The following is a 16,529-nucleotide window of genomic DNA, read 5'->3' as shown; positions in this document are numbered from 1 at the left end:
GCAATGGAGGACATTTATAACAATCTTTACTGTATATGTATATATATTAATTATTAAAATATCAATTATTTATAAAAAAAAAACTAATAAGAATAAAAATGATTGTTTATTGTTATTAATTGAAACAAAACAGGAAAAAACTGCATATACAGTTCTAATTGTATTTTTTTATTTTTGATAGCTTCATTTTTATTTGCAGGCATACAATAGTAACAATCAATATTTTTAAGAATTATTAAATTTTTTCCACCTGTTATTATTTATTTGTATTAAGTTGCATATCAATTGACAGATTGTTGTTTAAAAAATGATAGTAATATGCAAATATCAGGAATCCAGTTTTATTTAATTGTGAGAAAGTGTTTTGAAAGTATACAGTTTCATTTTCATTTCTGATTTATCTTTTCTAATTATTCATAAATTAAACATTACATTCAAATATCTTAACTGGTAACATGCCAGTCTGGTTTGAAGTTGTAGGTTCCAAGTCCTGTTTTCCATTGATCTTTTCTCAGAATTTTCTAAATCATTTAATTAAATTCAAAATTAATTTCTAATTATTAATGTTTATATTGGATGNTGGACATCAGAGTTTTAGGTACATAATTCAGACCCACCCTGTACATATTGAATATTTTATTTTGAAGTTACATTTTGTTTTTCTATAATAAATTCTTACTTATAATAAAATTATTTCTTACAATACATTCTACTACTTAAAATAAAATAAGTTAAATAGGTGTACACAGTAAATTTAGTTGTAAGTTGGTAAGGTGCTGCCATCTTTTGAATGAAAACTAAAACTAATTAAGTTATTTACTTTCTAGCTGAGATTATGATCTTGTCTTGATTTTAAACAATTTTTATTGTAATTAATATTTTAAAACGATTTGTTTAATGAATTAGTCTCGATTTCTATTCAGGAAATTTCATAAATAGACCAGACCCATAATAATGTAGAGCCAGTCCCTCATCACTTGGCAAATATTATGAAATTAATAGATAATAAGCAAGACTGAGCAATTGAATGTATATGAAATGTTCAATAGAAAATTATCTATTTCATAAGAATTTAATAAATTTCATTGAGTTATGGTTTAATAGACATATGAAATGTTAGTAAATAAAAAAAAAAATTATATGATTAATTTAATGAGTCATTTTAATGGAAAAATTCCCAACTCAATACTATTCTATATATAGGTCCTAATACGTACATATGTACAACTACTGTTAAATGTTTTTCTATGATGTTAGGATAGTTTGGACTCAAACATTTATCTTTATCAATCTTTGTAATTTGAACTGTTTATATATTTTAAATTTAGAAAATTATTTGTAATTCATATTTTAATTCAAATATTCTAATTGCAAAAATTTACCATGTTGCATCTTTAAATTCTGTATATCAAGTTCATGAAGACAGTTTCCAATAATCTAATTGTTAATAAATTTCTGATGGTATTAAACAAACTGTGTATTTTTTTANTTATTTACTTTCTAGCTGAGATTATGATCTTGTCTTGATTTTAAACAATTTTTATTGTAATTAATATTTTAAAACGATTTGTTTAATGAATTAGTCTCGATTTCTATTCAGGAAATTTCATAAATAGACCAGACCCATAATAATGTAGAGCCAGTCCTTCATCACTTGGCTACATCATTAGAGCTAGATATATCTGGATCAAATTATCCAAGAAAATTTATGAGAATTTGACCCAAACTTCAATCTACATCCCTCAGGACAACAGGCAGACACATTTAATGCTTTGTCCATCCAGCTGTCACAGCATTATACAATAAACATTGGATTTCATTATAGTTTTATTGTTTGTTTTATTCCACAGAATAAACAAATGCATTAGATTAATAATAATAAAATGATTTACATTTAATTTTGGGAATAAAAAATAATAATTAATAATGTGTAACTAAACTAATCATCCCATTCATTCTGATTAATTGATTACTATCCAAACAATGTTTGATGTTATTAGCATGATTGCACTTAATCAATGGTAACATGAATAGACTAAGTTTGTTTCTCTTAATCTCATTAGTAAAGAAATTCGGAAAGTGCTTCAGTTGCTACGGCGATAGATGAAGAATGGATTCGTTTGATGACGATCCATAGAAACTACATTGTTTTCTGCAGTTTTTTTTTCTTGCTTTATGCATTGAAGTTGGATATCAAATAATTAAACAATGATAGCCCTTATTTATATATTTTATTTCTTTAAATTAGATGTATTATTTTTGAATCTACATACAAATAACTCTATTTAGCTAGAGTAATAATTCTTAGTGTATTAATAAATTTTATTCCTGACAAAATTTTATTTTAATATTTACCTAGACATTTTTAATAGCATTTTAGTCAAAGTTTAAACAAAAATCAGACAGAATAAATGATAGAAAACATTAGTGTTTATTTAACAATAACAAGTATAACATCAACTCATGGGCGTAGCCAGAGTTTTGTTGTGGGGGGGCCTAGTAGAGGCCAACCTAACACTAAATTGAATTATTTCAAATTATTCATAACATTGGGCACAGTGGACCCCCTTTTTTTATTAGCATTCGAAATTTTTAGCTTTAAGTTTTTTGTTGTTTCCAAATCGGCTTAACACTTTTTCGGCTGTGATTTTCTGGGGGGGCACCAGGTTCACTGGGGAGGGCCGTGCCCACCCAGGCTCCCCTCTCGCTACGCCATGCATCAACTTGAATTCTGAAAGTTTTAAAATTTTAAAAATAATTTTTTGGGTTTGGAGGTTTTTTTAGTTTATAGCTGGACTGTTGGAGGTTGAGATGGTGAATGCTAAACTTTAGGGATTGAATCTGGGTGGACCATCTAGGAATTTTTAGGGGTGGTTTGTCCTGGATGTTGGGCATTGTCCTTTGCCACTTGGTCATCCCCATTGGGGGGCCTGCTGAACCCATGATGAGTATGATTAAAAAGGCTCTCTTACTGTGTCTGTTAACAGTAAGAGGGCCCTCTTTTTTTTTTATTTCTTTAGGAAAGAATCCAAAGAAAAGGATGTCAAACTAAGAAAATTTTGAAAATTTTTCTGCTAAATAAAATAATGACTTTATCATTTACTCTGTTTTTGTATTTGTTTTGGTTAATGTAGTTATGTAAGTCATTTGATTAAATCCCAAAATGAATTTTATTCTAATATATACAAAACAATTAAGATTGTAATTCCTAATATAGACTTTTAATTTTTAAAATTTTATGTATACAGCCTAAGATGTTGTCATTTCAGTTCTTAGTTGATTTTTAATATGGGAATATATAACTTGTTTACCTAGTAATCATGTAATCATCAGGTTCTGAAGTGTAGGCTATATATATATATATATATAGCCTTAAAATTTGGACCATTATTTTTTATTAAAATTATTTTTTAAAATTTAAATATTTATATTTTCTTAAAATTACTACAATTTTTAAGCATTTTAAATAAATATTTTATAATTTATTTGTTTTAGTGGTGCGAAACACAGAAGGATTGTGAACGCTTACGGCTTGTAGATCTTTTGGTGAAACCAATGCAAAGGTTAACAAAATATTCTTTATTACTGAAAGTTATTCATAAAAAGACAGATAACGAAGAACATAAATCTGCCCTCTTAGAAATGGTAAGAAATATTTTTGTATTTTGGAGCTTTTATTGCACTTTATATTGTGAGTTTATTATGAAATTTTAAAAAAATCCTATTTAGAATGAATGTGTTGAAAACTTTGTTTGTGGAGTTGATGCCACACTTCGTCAACGTCATGAACAGGAACGATTAGCATCTATAATTGGTCGCATAGAAAGTTATAAACTCTCCATTGAAAGTAATAATGATGAACTTGAAAAAGTAAGTTGATATTTGGCTTTATTTTTATACATGATATATAATTTTATTTAAAAATTTAGAATATTTTATAATTATAGTGAAATTTATTGATCTACTGTAGTGATTACACTAGAGTTGTTAACATTCTTGTACAAAAACAGAGGATGTACAAACTGTGCAATGGAGGACATTTATAACAATCTTATTATAAAAAGTTGAAAATATTCAATAAATAAGGTTTTAAACTCAATGATAGAATTATCATCAACTGTTGCACAATTACACCCTAAATGACTTCCTAAATTTAATTTCCTTGTGTAACGAGGGAAGTGCCAAAGGTTGGGAGGCATGAGGGGTGCCAAGTGCCCCTCATGCCTCGCAAACATTTATGCATTGTGAACTAAAAATATCAGGCAACCTTTGCCATAATTTGTGCTACCTCAATACCTCCCTGCAATTTTCCATCAGTGCACATAAATAGAACAATATAGGATGGCCTTGAATAATCTACCTACATTTCTGACTTTCAGAGTTAGATTGAGCAATAATATTTTAATTCAATAAACTTAGGAAATTTGGCAGCAGCATTTATATTGATATATTAATCAGTTGCATATATTACAAGCACAGTACTGTACTGTACATAGGTTATGTGTACAATGGCTAGTATTCTTATGAATAGTTATTTTAAAAATTATGACTCCATCTATATATGGACATCAGAGTTTTAGGTACATAATTCAGACCCACCCTGTACATATTGAATATTTTATTTTGAAGTTACATTTTGTTTTTCTATAATAAATTCTTACTTATAATAAAATTATTTCTTACAATACATTCTACTACTTAAAATAAAATAAGTTAAATAGGGACACCAGTTTAGATATTTGCCAAGGACACTGAAAACATTACTACAGCTCTGCTGATTAATAATATAGGTAGTGTGTATCCTTTTCTGTAACTGTTGCGAGTGATAAAGACAAAAACTATTACTTTAGAATAAGAAAATAAAGTATTTGAAACATGCAGGTAATTTCTCAGAGACAAGAAAGTAAAATTAAACAAAACAAACAATCAAAATTGCAATCAAAAGCAAGATGTTATTGATAAAAGGAGATAGAAGAACAATACTGTTTAATGGTGGACTGTTCTCAATCATAGATTGCACTCTTCAATAAGGAACTTGACAACAGCTGTTTAATTTTTATCAAATAATTTTATTGAAATAATGAAATGTTGTATATTTTATTTTCAATTAATAATAATCTTTAATTATTTAAAATAAATTTTAATTAGCAAAAATTTGATAATCAGTACAATTGAATACATCAATGGATGGTGTTATGTTACAAAATCAAAGTTTTATTATATAATTATTTCAGTGTAAATACATCCACAAATTAGTGTCACAGAGTATTAAAGTGTTTAATTTCCAAGATCTTTGATGATGGTATATGAATACTGATACATTACACCTTCATCTATGCAGGACAGTCAAGCTTCAAACAACTGAATTGTCCTGCATTGTAACATAACACCTTTCAACCACTCACGTCTTCAATTATATTAATTCTAATTTTACAAAATTAAATCCATTGTAAATATATTGTTATTAAGTTCATACGATTTTACATTTATGTGTAAGAAACTGATAGATATACATACTAAAAATCAATAAATAAAACTTCTGTTATATACAGTATAATAAAATTACACAGGAGTTTACTAAAGTTTTCTTTTCAAATTGTGTCAGTATTTGAATTACCAAAATTGATTTAATATGTTACTCTTGCTAACTTTGTAATGCTTATTTAAAATTAGCATTTGTTTTGATTTATTTCAATTTTTATAGTAAAAATGCTAGAGTTGTTACTCATGCAGCCTATATACATATATACATAATAAATTTAATGTTTATATTAAAATTAAGCATTTCTTTAATTAATTTTCCTTGTTTAAGATTATTTTAAAAATATTAGAAATTAATTACTGAACAGAATTTTAATTCATAAACAGAAAGAAAAGGCAAAAATTTTATCATTATTTGCTTTAGTAGGAGCTAGTAGGTGCTCTTGCTCCTTAGATAACAAGACCAAACCACTAATAAAGTAGCTCCTTAAATGCTTGTTAGCACTTTTAATCTTGTGATATCATCACTTGCTAAAATATTTGAAAGGCTGAGTGTAACAGTGATCTAACACTTCTGTGTTAAAATTAACTGTATTTTCATGTATTAAATATAATGTCTCTAAAGACAATGAAAGATTACTAGGGTTCCATTTAAAATAAATTGATGGAAACAAGTATAACTGCAAAATATGAAAAACTAGTGTATATTACTTTTACAGTACAGTATCTGAGCTTTAAAAAAAAAAAAAAAGAGTTAGACCACTGTTTTGCTCAGTCTTTCATTTATAAAGTGAAGACATTCTTTATTATTTTAAGTAATAACAATGAGCATTTTTTAAATTAAGATTATAATACATAATGTGTTCAAAATTACATTCCAATTATTTGAATTGATAAAGACTATATTATTTATTGAATATTAAATCATTGCAGAATTGTATTATTCACTGATGTAGAAAAAGATAATTGTTTAAATTAAAAATTTGTTTTACTTATGTATACGTCTATGTACTACATGTGTATATACTTATAAATTAGATATTGTTTAATTTAAACATATTTCCATGTAATGTACAATAATATAATAATTTTTAAACTATTAAAATTACATTAATAAATAATTTGTCACTTCTATAACTATAATCTAATATATTTTTGTAAATTACTCCATTTTTAGTATTTTTTAAAATGATTATCATCTTTACATTTGTAATTATTCTATGAAGGAAAATTATTATTTCTCCATGGAATAATTTTACGGAGATTAATCAATAAAGTTGAAAATATGTTCTCCTGAAATGCTTTATATTGATAAATTTTATTATAACTCATAATTATAAATGATAATTAAATGAAGATAGTTAAGTTTTCTGCAAAAAGTAATTTAGATTAAAATAACTTTTTCACATATATAACTTTAGTTTTTTGATTTTGGAAATTCATAGATGGATTATAACTGAAATGAATGATGATTTTAGGACCTAATCATTTGTTTCTTACAAGTTTATAATTATTAGTAAATTTGTAATGTAATGTTTGCAATGTAGTTTTCTGTTTCTATACTATTTTGATTTTTCTATATTTTACCTGCTTAAATTTATGAAAATAAGTATACAGTATTAGTAGATAATATAATCTAAAACATTTAATCTAGTCACATGTTAAGTATCAGTAGCCTGAAATATTTTATGATGTTTTTTACATTACATGATTACATAAGCAATTTTTTTCAAATAAAATATTTTTATTTAGATCATAAAAGATAATTGTTTTCTTGATCTGACATGTCAAATGCCTGGCTGTGGAAACCAACAAAGCAGGCAATTACTTTTAGAAGGCACTGGTTTCAAATTAAAAGATCCGCCTTCAAGCAAAGTAAGTATTTTATTTAATTATTATATGTTAAATTTTAATTGACAAGAAAGATTATCTTTCTAATATTATGATGAAAAAGAGTATACAGTGAAACCTGGTGTAAAATAAATTCATATGATACCCAATATTTTTTCCATTGAAGCAGGTTTCTGTTTTTTTAAGGTTCAGCTTTGAAAAGATTTTACTATACTTCATTTGAATTTATAAAATGTTATGGATAAATAAAAACATTAACTAAATGTTTCTATATAGTTAAATGCTTTTAACTTTATAAAAACAATAAAACTAAACAACAAATGATACCAAAATTTTACTTTTTCATCCACATGCACACTTTTTTTACAGTTTGTTTTCCACTATTTATTCACATATAAGTAATAATTTAAATTTTAATTTATGTATTAAGACAAAATTGAGAATTGTCAGTTTACTAAAGAAATTTCTTCATAATAGAATCACAATTTTTCAAGTTTTATACTTATTTTAATATAAATTAAAATATAAATATTTGTTGATAATAATCATAATTAAATGCTACAGTCCTACATAAGTACAAATATGATAACATGAGCATGTGATGAATTAATATCAGTAACAGCACAAATGTAATTCAATTTTTTTGCTTACATTGCTTACTTTGCTCTAGTGTGCAATATACTTGAAAATCAAAATTCACAGTTCTGATTGTGTAGATGAATACTTAGAAATTGAAAATGTATTTGGAAAGAATCTTTGGTTTTTATAAAAAGGGCATTTCAATTTTACATATTTATTTATATACTTTCTTACTGCTTATGTACAAAAGCAAATGTAAGTTCTGGGATGCATTCCAAATCTGGAAACAAGTACTAGAACTGTGTTCCATTGGGTTCTGTCTACAATACACCACTGGTTATTGGTTCTGGTTATGGTACATGCAATATTTGATTGTGACAGTATCAAAGTGTTGTGCTGGACCAAAGTTAACATAAAACAAAAAACAATTTTTATCATTTTTGGATACTTTAATAGTTTTAAAAAATTCCTTATTATGTAGTTGTAAGCTTCTTGCCTCTAATAAATTAAATAATTATCTTATTTTCTTGATGTGATCTCAATTACTTGTGCTCCATTACAGTTTGGTTAGCCTCGTATCTCTCTACCAATTAGTTTTTTGAGATAATTATTTAATTTAATCCTAATTATTTAATATTACTACATTTTTGTAGTATGATAGATTTAGATGTGATTAACATCTGTTTGTAGATGTTATATCATTTACATTATATAAATACTATGTGAAAGAGAAGACGACAGACACAAAGAATATTGTTCATTTTCCATAAATGCTTTATTTATTGAATGCATTTCTATGTACTTACTGAGTTTACAAGTTTTGATATTTTGTATATGTTGTTAGTGTTCGGGATGGATGTGCCTATAATATTATTCTGTTTTGTTTGTCAGGGGAATGTGATGTCTAGTCCATTCTGATGGATTGTTTTGGCTATAATTATAATTGTAATAATACTTAAAATAATTTTATTATTAAAGAGGCAATAAATTCCCTAATTTCCAAACAAAATATTTAAGTAATTTGTTACTTTATTAATTTTTTAATATATCATAAATTTATACAAAAATTAGAAGTTAACTTTGTTCTGAATTATTCTGAATATAGTTTTTAACAGTATTTAAACATTTAATAATTGTCTTTTTAGTAAAATAATTTATTTAAGTTGACTTTCATCAGTGTTCTTTGGTGTAAGAAAATTAGATTCTTTAAGTCTAAGACCTATAATTTAAGAGTTTAATATGTTGTACAATGTCTTAAAAGCTTAATTGAATTGATGAAAATTTATGAATATTTATAGAATATTAACAAAATTGTTTTTATAAATTTTCAGCAAATTGATGTACAGTGTTTTCTGTTTACGGATATGCTCTTAATCTGTAAAGCAACTGGAAAGAAAGGTGATAAAGTAAGAGTTATTCGTCAGCCATATATTGTTGATCGTTTAGTTTTACAAGAATTAAAAGATGGTAGTGGATTATTAGTGGTATATCTAAATGAGTATAAGGTTGCTACTACAGCCTTCTTATTGTATACCAATGAATCAAAGCATTGGTTAGATAATATACGGAGAGCTCAGGTAAGTTTAAATTATTAATATTTAATTTTAAGAAATATTAAATAAATAATCTAGTTCTAAAGGTTCAAAAATTTTGATACAAAGCATTGCACTTGGTTTATATTTCATTAATGCTTTTTTCTTAAGATTAAATAGTAGAAATATGAATAATTTAGAACAAGGCTAGTGAATTATAACCAGTATAGCTAAAATAATACACATTATAAAACAAATTATAGTTTATTCTCAATATCTAATGTATAAGAGTTCATTATAATAAATTCATTTTTAAAGATTATTCTCCCAAGGAATTTTTTCAAATAAATTTTTTAATCCTGTTTTCTATTAGCAAATTTTTTTTAATTTTGATGTAATTTGATGTTATTGTATTAATGATAACACATTATAAAAAAATAAACACTATCAATAATAATTTAAAAATAACAAAAATTAAATTTAATTACACAATTTAAAACAGAACAAAATTGAAATTTTGTTTGAATACTGTGATAAAGCACTTTTTCTTTTTACTGAAATCATTCAAATTTATTGAATGGTATTTTTTCTAAAATTATTCAAAAATCAAAATCAAAAATCAGTCCTTTGAATTTTTATTATTTAAAGTGTCTTTAAATCACAATGTTCTGTTTTCAAACTTTTTTAATGTGATCTGAAGCTGCTTTGAATCAAAAGTGAAAATACTCATTAATATTTGGATTTCTTTGAATAATTTTTGCAAAATATTATTGCTAAATCCATGTATTCTAATATTATAATTCTTGTATTCTTAATGCATTCAATGCAATGACTGTATGGCCTACTACTCTGTCAATCTAGGTTTAAATCCACATAGTTAAAACCCCAGTAATTTTTCAGGGTTGACCTATCCCAGATATGTCAGACCTGCCCTTTGTCACCTACTTGTTCGCATCCTTGGTCTGAACCCGCAATGGATATGATTAAAAGGCCTTCTTAGTGTTCAAAGGGCAAAAAACTAAAAATATAAATAATTCAGAACACATTACAAGATCCAACTTATAAATGTTCAATTTATTGATATCCATTATAAATAGGCAGAAACCTTATTAGCATCATTTCATTAAGGTGTAAATTCATTCTTAGCTAATCAGTCACCACTTGTGATAATGATATTCCAAAAAATCCTTTCTACATTTGATTAACATGGTAATCAAGATTAAATAACAAAAATATACTTTCTACCACTCAAAAACTGGATATGCTTAAACTAAAGACACTAAAAAACCTAATATCCAGCAGAGAAGTTTGGAAGTGCTAACATTTTTGCCCGTGTTGAACAGTATTAGGTTTTTTATAGTCTTTAATATATTTTCTTTTAAAATAGTAGTTACTAATAGTTTTAAAAACAAAACTTAAATGAAAACATTTGAACTTTATTATGATTAATAATGATCCAGATAAGTTTATTGTTGAAATTTAATACTAACTTATTGAATGGNCAATCAATCAATCAATTAATTTCTGTGTGCGCACCTGATGTAGCATAACATACATCCAAATGATATTCAATTTCTTGTCAGGTTTTTTAGCATTTCTGGAGTTATGTAACCTCTTCTGAAAGGACAACATGGATGATTGACTTTGCTATTTGTAGTTCCCTATTGGCATAATGAAACAACTTAGTTGGATTACTCTGGAATGCTTCATGAATTACATAGACTTCTTGTTTGGATGCTTTCTTACTGCCTGTATTATTCTTTACATGTAAACTGGTTTCAAACAGTGTTTTATGCCACACTATTAATGTGTGCTTCTCTGGTGATTCTTGTTGGTATTTTTCTTGGAATTTTCTTTGGACTTTCACAGGAAACATAATTCTGCAAGCTAACAATGAAACTTCAATTTTTGCTGCTTTGTGAATGCCATTTTGGCTGTCGGTTATACAGGAGAACAGCAGTGCCATCTGGCACCAAAGTGTTGCCCTCATAGGAACTTGAAAAGGTTCTCTTTGAACACACTTTTGTCAGTGTATTATGAATAGACTTACAAGCCTTTTTTATAGGTAGTTTCTGTCCCAGACACCCTGTATATAAATTATTATTAAAAGCAAAATTACATATTAATAATCAATTTTTGTTTCAGGAATTATATAAAGAAGCAAAATCAGCAGCTGCTTCTGAGAGACCACAATTAGAATTCTTGAAACCAATTGAAGAAGAAGATTATGATTTTCCTTCAATGGCTTTATTGTCTGCTCGTTCTCCTCGAAGTTCAAGCCGATCCAGTCTTGTTCATTCACACAGTGGTTCTATAGATATGAACGATACATCAAATAATCTTCAAACAGCTATTAGTCCTTCAGTAAGTTTGAAAGATTTTAATAAAAAAATATATAATTATTTTAATAGCATGCTGAATAATATGAATATTGTCTACACTTTTCTCTATCTAATATTATAATTTCTGCATTTTCTGTTATTAAAATAATTCAATATCTCATTTTATCTTGAAAAGTCAATTAAAAACTGATGCTGTGATGCAATTTATTTTACTCCAGATTAACTGATAGTTATTATATATTAAACATACTAAATGTAGGTTAGATTACTTTAAATATAGTTATGACCAATTATTAATTTTACTCCAAATTGAAAGAACTTGAATGTAAACGTATTGTTATTATTACATTTTAATAATATAACAACTTTTAAGCACGTTTTTAATTAAACAAATGCATTTTATAATAATGTAAATAACAATAAAATTATGATAATTAAGTTATAATTCTATTACATAATATGAAAAAATTACCTAAATTGTAAACCTGTAAAATAAATTAATAAAACAGGAATTTGAATGAATATATATTTTCAGATTTATGTTACTCTACTTTGTTTAATTTTGAAGTCAAAATTCTTCCAATAATAATTATGTATCTATTTGTGTTAAACATGCATATATTTAAATAATTTCAAACAATATAAATATCCAGTATTTTTGAAACTAATGATAAATTTAATTGATAAAATTTTTCATACATAGTTTATTTTAAAAATATTTTGATTAAAGATAGATCTAGGATTCAACTTGTATAAAATTTTGTTTTCTTATTATTCCTATATTTGATGATCTCTAATTTGCACATTTTTTAATTGCACATTTTTTGCACATGATTGCACATGATTGCACACATAATTGCACATGATCTAATTGCACATTTTTTATTATCTTATCTTTTTTGTTTTTATTTCAATTGAATTTTATAAAATTTTATACCATTACTTCAATTACTATTAAATTAAGTAATAAAAAAAATTAAATTTTAGAATTTAATTTAATTTTAAATTCAAATTTTCATAAATTTTTCATGTAAAAATCATTAAAAATCATAAAAACATTTCTACTATCAATTTTCATAATTCTTAAAACAACAAATTAATTTATATATATATATATGGACGTGTGTGTCCCTATATTTCACTTTTCCGCAAAAACTGCACATCGCACGTGAATGGTGTTTGTATGTGGTAGTAGCCCCAAGTCTCTATTCATGCATAGGGGTGGTTGCCTCTCGATAGCTATAAGGGTGCAGGATATATGAGGCTGAAAGTGGTTGAAAGTGGCTTTCTATTTTGAATGTTTTGTTCGAATTAAATTCAAACATAAAATTCGAATATTGGTTCGATTATAGAACGATTGTAAACGTTCCAGAAATGTTGAAAATAGTTCGTTTGACTAAACATAAAAATTCTCTAGTTAGTCTGGAAACGGGGGACCTAATTCTTGCATTTTGTGAAAACGGGTAAGATTAGCTATAATGTAATTATCTAAATCTTCACTATCGTTACTTTTTGCCCAGCGAAGCGGGTCCTTGCAGCTAGATTCTAGATTACTTAGAAAAACAGTCTTTTATACAGTATATATAAAAAAAAAAACTATATTACATACAAATAAAAACCCAGCGAAGCAGGTTCTTGCAGCTAGTTTTTATAATAAATATGATGAATTTGTGGGCTGAAATTTTATACATTACAATTCATATAATTTATTTATAATAAATTATACAAGGTATTTTTCTTGACAGAAACTAATAAGAAAGTTTTGTAAGTAATTCCAGAATACAGTATATATATTAAAACACTATCTATGATAAAATGCAAAGGAACTTGACAAGTTTTTGTAGATATCAATAAATGTCCAGTCAATCAATCAATCAATCAATTAATTTCTGTGTGCGCACCTGATGTAGCATAACATACATCCAAATGATATTCAATTTCTTGTCAGGTTTTTTAGCATTTCTGGAGTTATGTAACCTCTTCTGAAAGGACAACATGGATGATTGACTTTGCTATTTGTAGTTCCCTATTGGCATAATGAAACAACTTAGTTGGATTACTCTGGAATGCTTCATGAATTACATAGACTTCTTGTTTGGATGCTTTCTTACTGCCTGTATTATTCTTTACATGTAAACTGGTTTCAAACAGTGTTTTATGCCACACTATTAATGTGTGCTTCTCTGGTGATTCTTGTTGGTATTTTTCTTGGAATTTTCTTTGGACTTTCACAGGAAACATAATTCTGCAAGCTAACAATGAAACTTCAATTTTTGCTGCTTTGTGAATGCCATTTTGGCTGTCGGTTATACAGGAGAACAGCAGTGCCATCTGGCACCAAAGTGTTGCCCTCATAGGAACTTGAAAAGGTTCTCTTTGAACACACTTTTGTCAGTGTATTATGAATAGACTTACAAGCCTTTTTTATAGGTAGTTTCTGTCCCAGACACCCTGTATATAAATTATTATTAAAAGCAAAATTACATATTAATAATCAATTTTTGTTTCAGGAATTATATAAAGAAGCAAAATCAGCAGCTGCTTCTGAGAGACCACAATTAGAATTCTTGAAACCAATTGAAGAAGAAGATTATGATTTTCCTTCAATGGCTTTATTGTCTGCTCGTTCTCCTCGAAGTTCAAGCCGATCCAGTCTTGTTCATTCACACAGTGGTTCTATAGATATGAACGATACATCAAATAATCTTCAAACAGCTATTAGTCCTTCAGTAAGTTTGAAAGATTTTAATAAAAAAATATATAATTATTTTAATAGCATGCTGAATAATATGAATATTGTCTACACTTTTCTCTATCTAATATTATAATTTCTGCATTTTCTGTTATTAAAATAATTCAATATCTCATTTTATCTTGAAAAGTCAATTAAAAACTGATGCTGTGATGCAATTTATTTTACTCCAGATTAACTGATAGTTATTATATATTAAACATACTAAATGTAGGTTAGATTACTTTAAATATAGTTATGACCAATTATTAATTTTACTCCAAATTGAAAGAACTTGAATGTAAACGTATTGTTATTATTACATTTTAATAATATAACAACTTTTAAGCACGTTTTTAATTAAACAAATGCATTTTATAATAATGTAAATAACAATAAAATTATGATAATTAAGTTATAATTCTATTACATAATATGAAAAAATTACCTAAATTGTAAACCTGTAAAATAAATTAATAAAACAGGAATTTGAATGAATATATATTTTCAGATTTATGTTACTCTACTTTGTTTAATTTTGAAGTCAAAATTCTTCCAATAATAATTATGTATCTATTTGTGTTAAACATGCATATATTTAAATAATTTCAAACAATATAAATATCAAGTATTTTAAACACATTTTATAGTGTTTACTTATGTATTTATTATTTTTATAGTGTTTTCACAGCATAACTAAAGTTTTATCTTTTAATCATTAATTTCAAATATTGCAAACTCAAACTTATGTTTTAATTACTACAAATAGAACAAGTCTATGGTTCCTTACAATTGTCTTTATTGCATTTGATTTATATGACACTGGCCAGACAAAGGACTACAGATTTCTTTGTTAGCCATTTTTTATACTCCAAACCCAATTGCCAATACATAATAAAGCCCCAAGGAAATGATTTTGCCGATACATATTAAAACTGTAATAATTAAACTTGTTAAGATCTTTTAAAAATCATCTTAATGAATAATTCTTTGAGAAATGAAGTTTTAGCTTTTTATAAATTCATATAGAATGTTACATATTTTTTAATTATATGAATTTGTAAACAGTTGGGCAAAATAAATCTGAAACTTTTAAATTTAGAAGTTTAAATATCTTTATGCTTTAAACTTTTCAAAATATTACATTTATCTGTGAAAAAACAATTGGGTAAAATCAAACCATTTGAATTAATTATTTTATAATTTCATCTTAGTGTGCAAATGAAATGAAATAGAAACAACAGCACTGGGAATTGATAAATTGTCACAAAATTTTTGAACAAGTAAACAAAATGAGCAGAAGGTTGGCCTGAGAGGGAAGTGAAGCTGGGTGGGAGGTTAATTTGAGTGTGATGGTGCAATTAAATGGATTTTAACTGAGTTTATCTTAAAAATCCTCCTTCAGAATTAGATAGATGTAGGGATACATACTATTAAATTTTTATTATGAATAATCTACTGTGTTTATGCATGTATAAGCCGAGTGTGTTTACGCCACATTCCATTTCTGAAACAATATACAGTACTTGGAAAAATATAAAAATCACAAAATTCTGTTGAGGGATGAGATCATAGACACAGGTATACAGAAATATGGTAACACCAGAAACTCAAAAGAGATGAAGTGATGGTTAATTCTTATTGTTGAGTGCATGTTAAACATGTATTGTTCAGTGTATGTTAAATATGAGTCGAGTGAGAGAGAAGTTAAATTGTAAGTGTTGCATTAGGCAGAAGAAAATGGAAATTGAGAAGTAGGAAGAAGTTTGATGTAGACAAAATAACTGTGTGGCAATTAATTCAAAGGATGCTCTTGAGAAAACATCACAAAATTGACAGTTGTTTTGCAGAAAGACAACAAAATATCCTGACCTGGAAGCAATTATATTGAGATATATCTGTAAAATTCAGGCAAATGGATTTTCTGTGTCTGTTGAAATGATTCAGTTCAAAGCCCAAAGGATTGCCCAAAATATGAAAATTCCCAAAAGTGAATTTAAGTGAAGTTATGGT

General features: G+C 26.3%; 1 protein-coding gene across 1 annotated transcript in view; it reads left to right on the top strand.

Moving 5' to 3' along the window:
- The window catches only part of LOC111628101, a 104,480-nt gene that overhangs the window by 75,413 nt on the left and 12,538 nt on the right, over window positions 1-16,529 (top strand). The window contains exons 14-19 of the mRNA XM_023371823.1: window positions 3,496-3,645; window positions 3,730-3,870; window positions 7,234-7,356; window positions 9,243-9,488; window positions 11,589-11,807; window positions 14,191-14,514. Of these exons, the coding sequence (XP_023227591.1) occupies window positions 3,496-3,645; window positions 3,730-3,870; window positions 7,234-7,356; window positions 9,243-9,488; window positions 11,589-11,807; window positions 14,191-14,514 (1,203 nt within the window). The remainder of the gene's footprint in view (window positions 1-3,495; window positions 3,646-3,729; window positions 3,871-7,233; window positions 7,357-9,242; window positions 9,489-11,588; window positions 11,808-14,190; window positions 14,515-16,529) is intronic.

This window comes from Centruroides sculpturatus, unplaced genomic scaffold, assembly GCF_000671375.1.
Source record: "Centruroides sculpturatus isolate CEXI.00-Female unplaced genomic scaffold, Cexi_2.0 scaffold430, whole genome shotgun sequence".
Lineage (NCBI taxonomy): Eukaryota > Metazoa > Arthropoda > Arachnida > Scorpiones > Buthidae > Centruroides > Centruroides sculpturatus.
The sequence above is the reverse complement of the archived record's forward strand: the minus strand, read 5'-3'. Positions and strand labels throughout refer to the sequence as shown.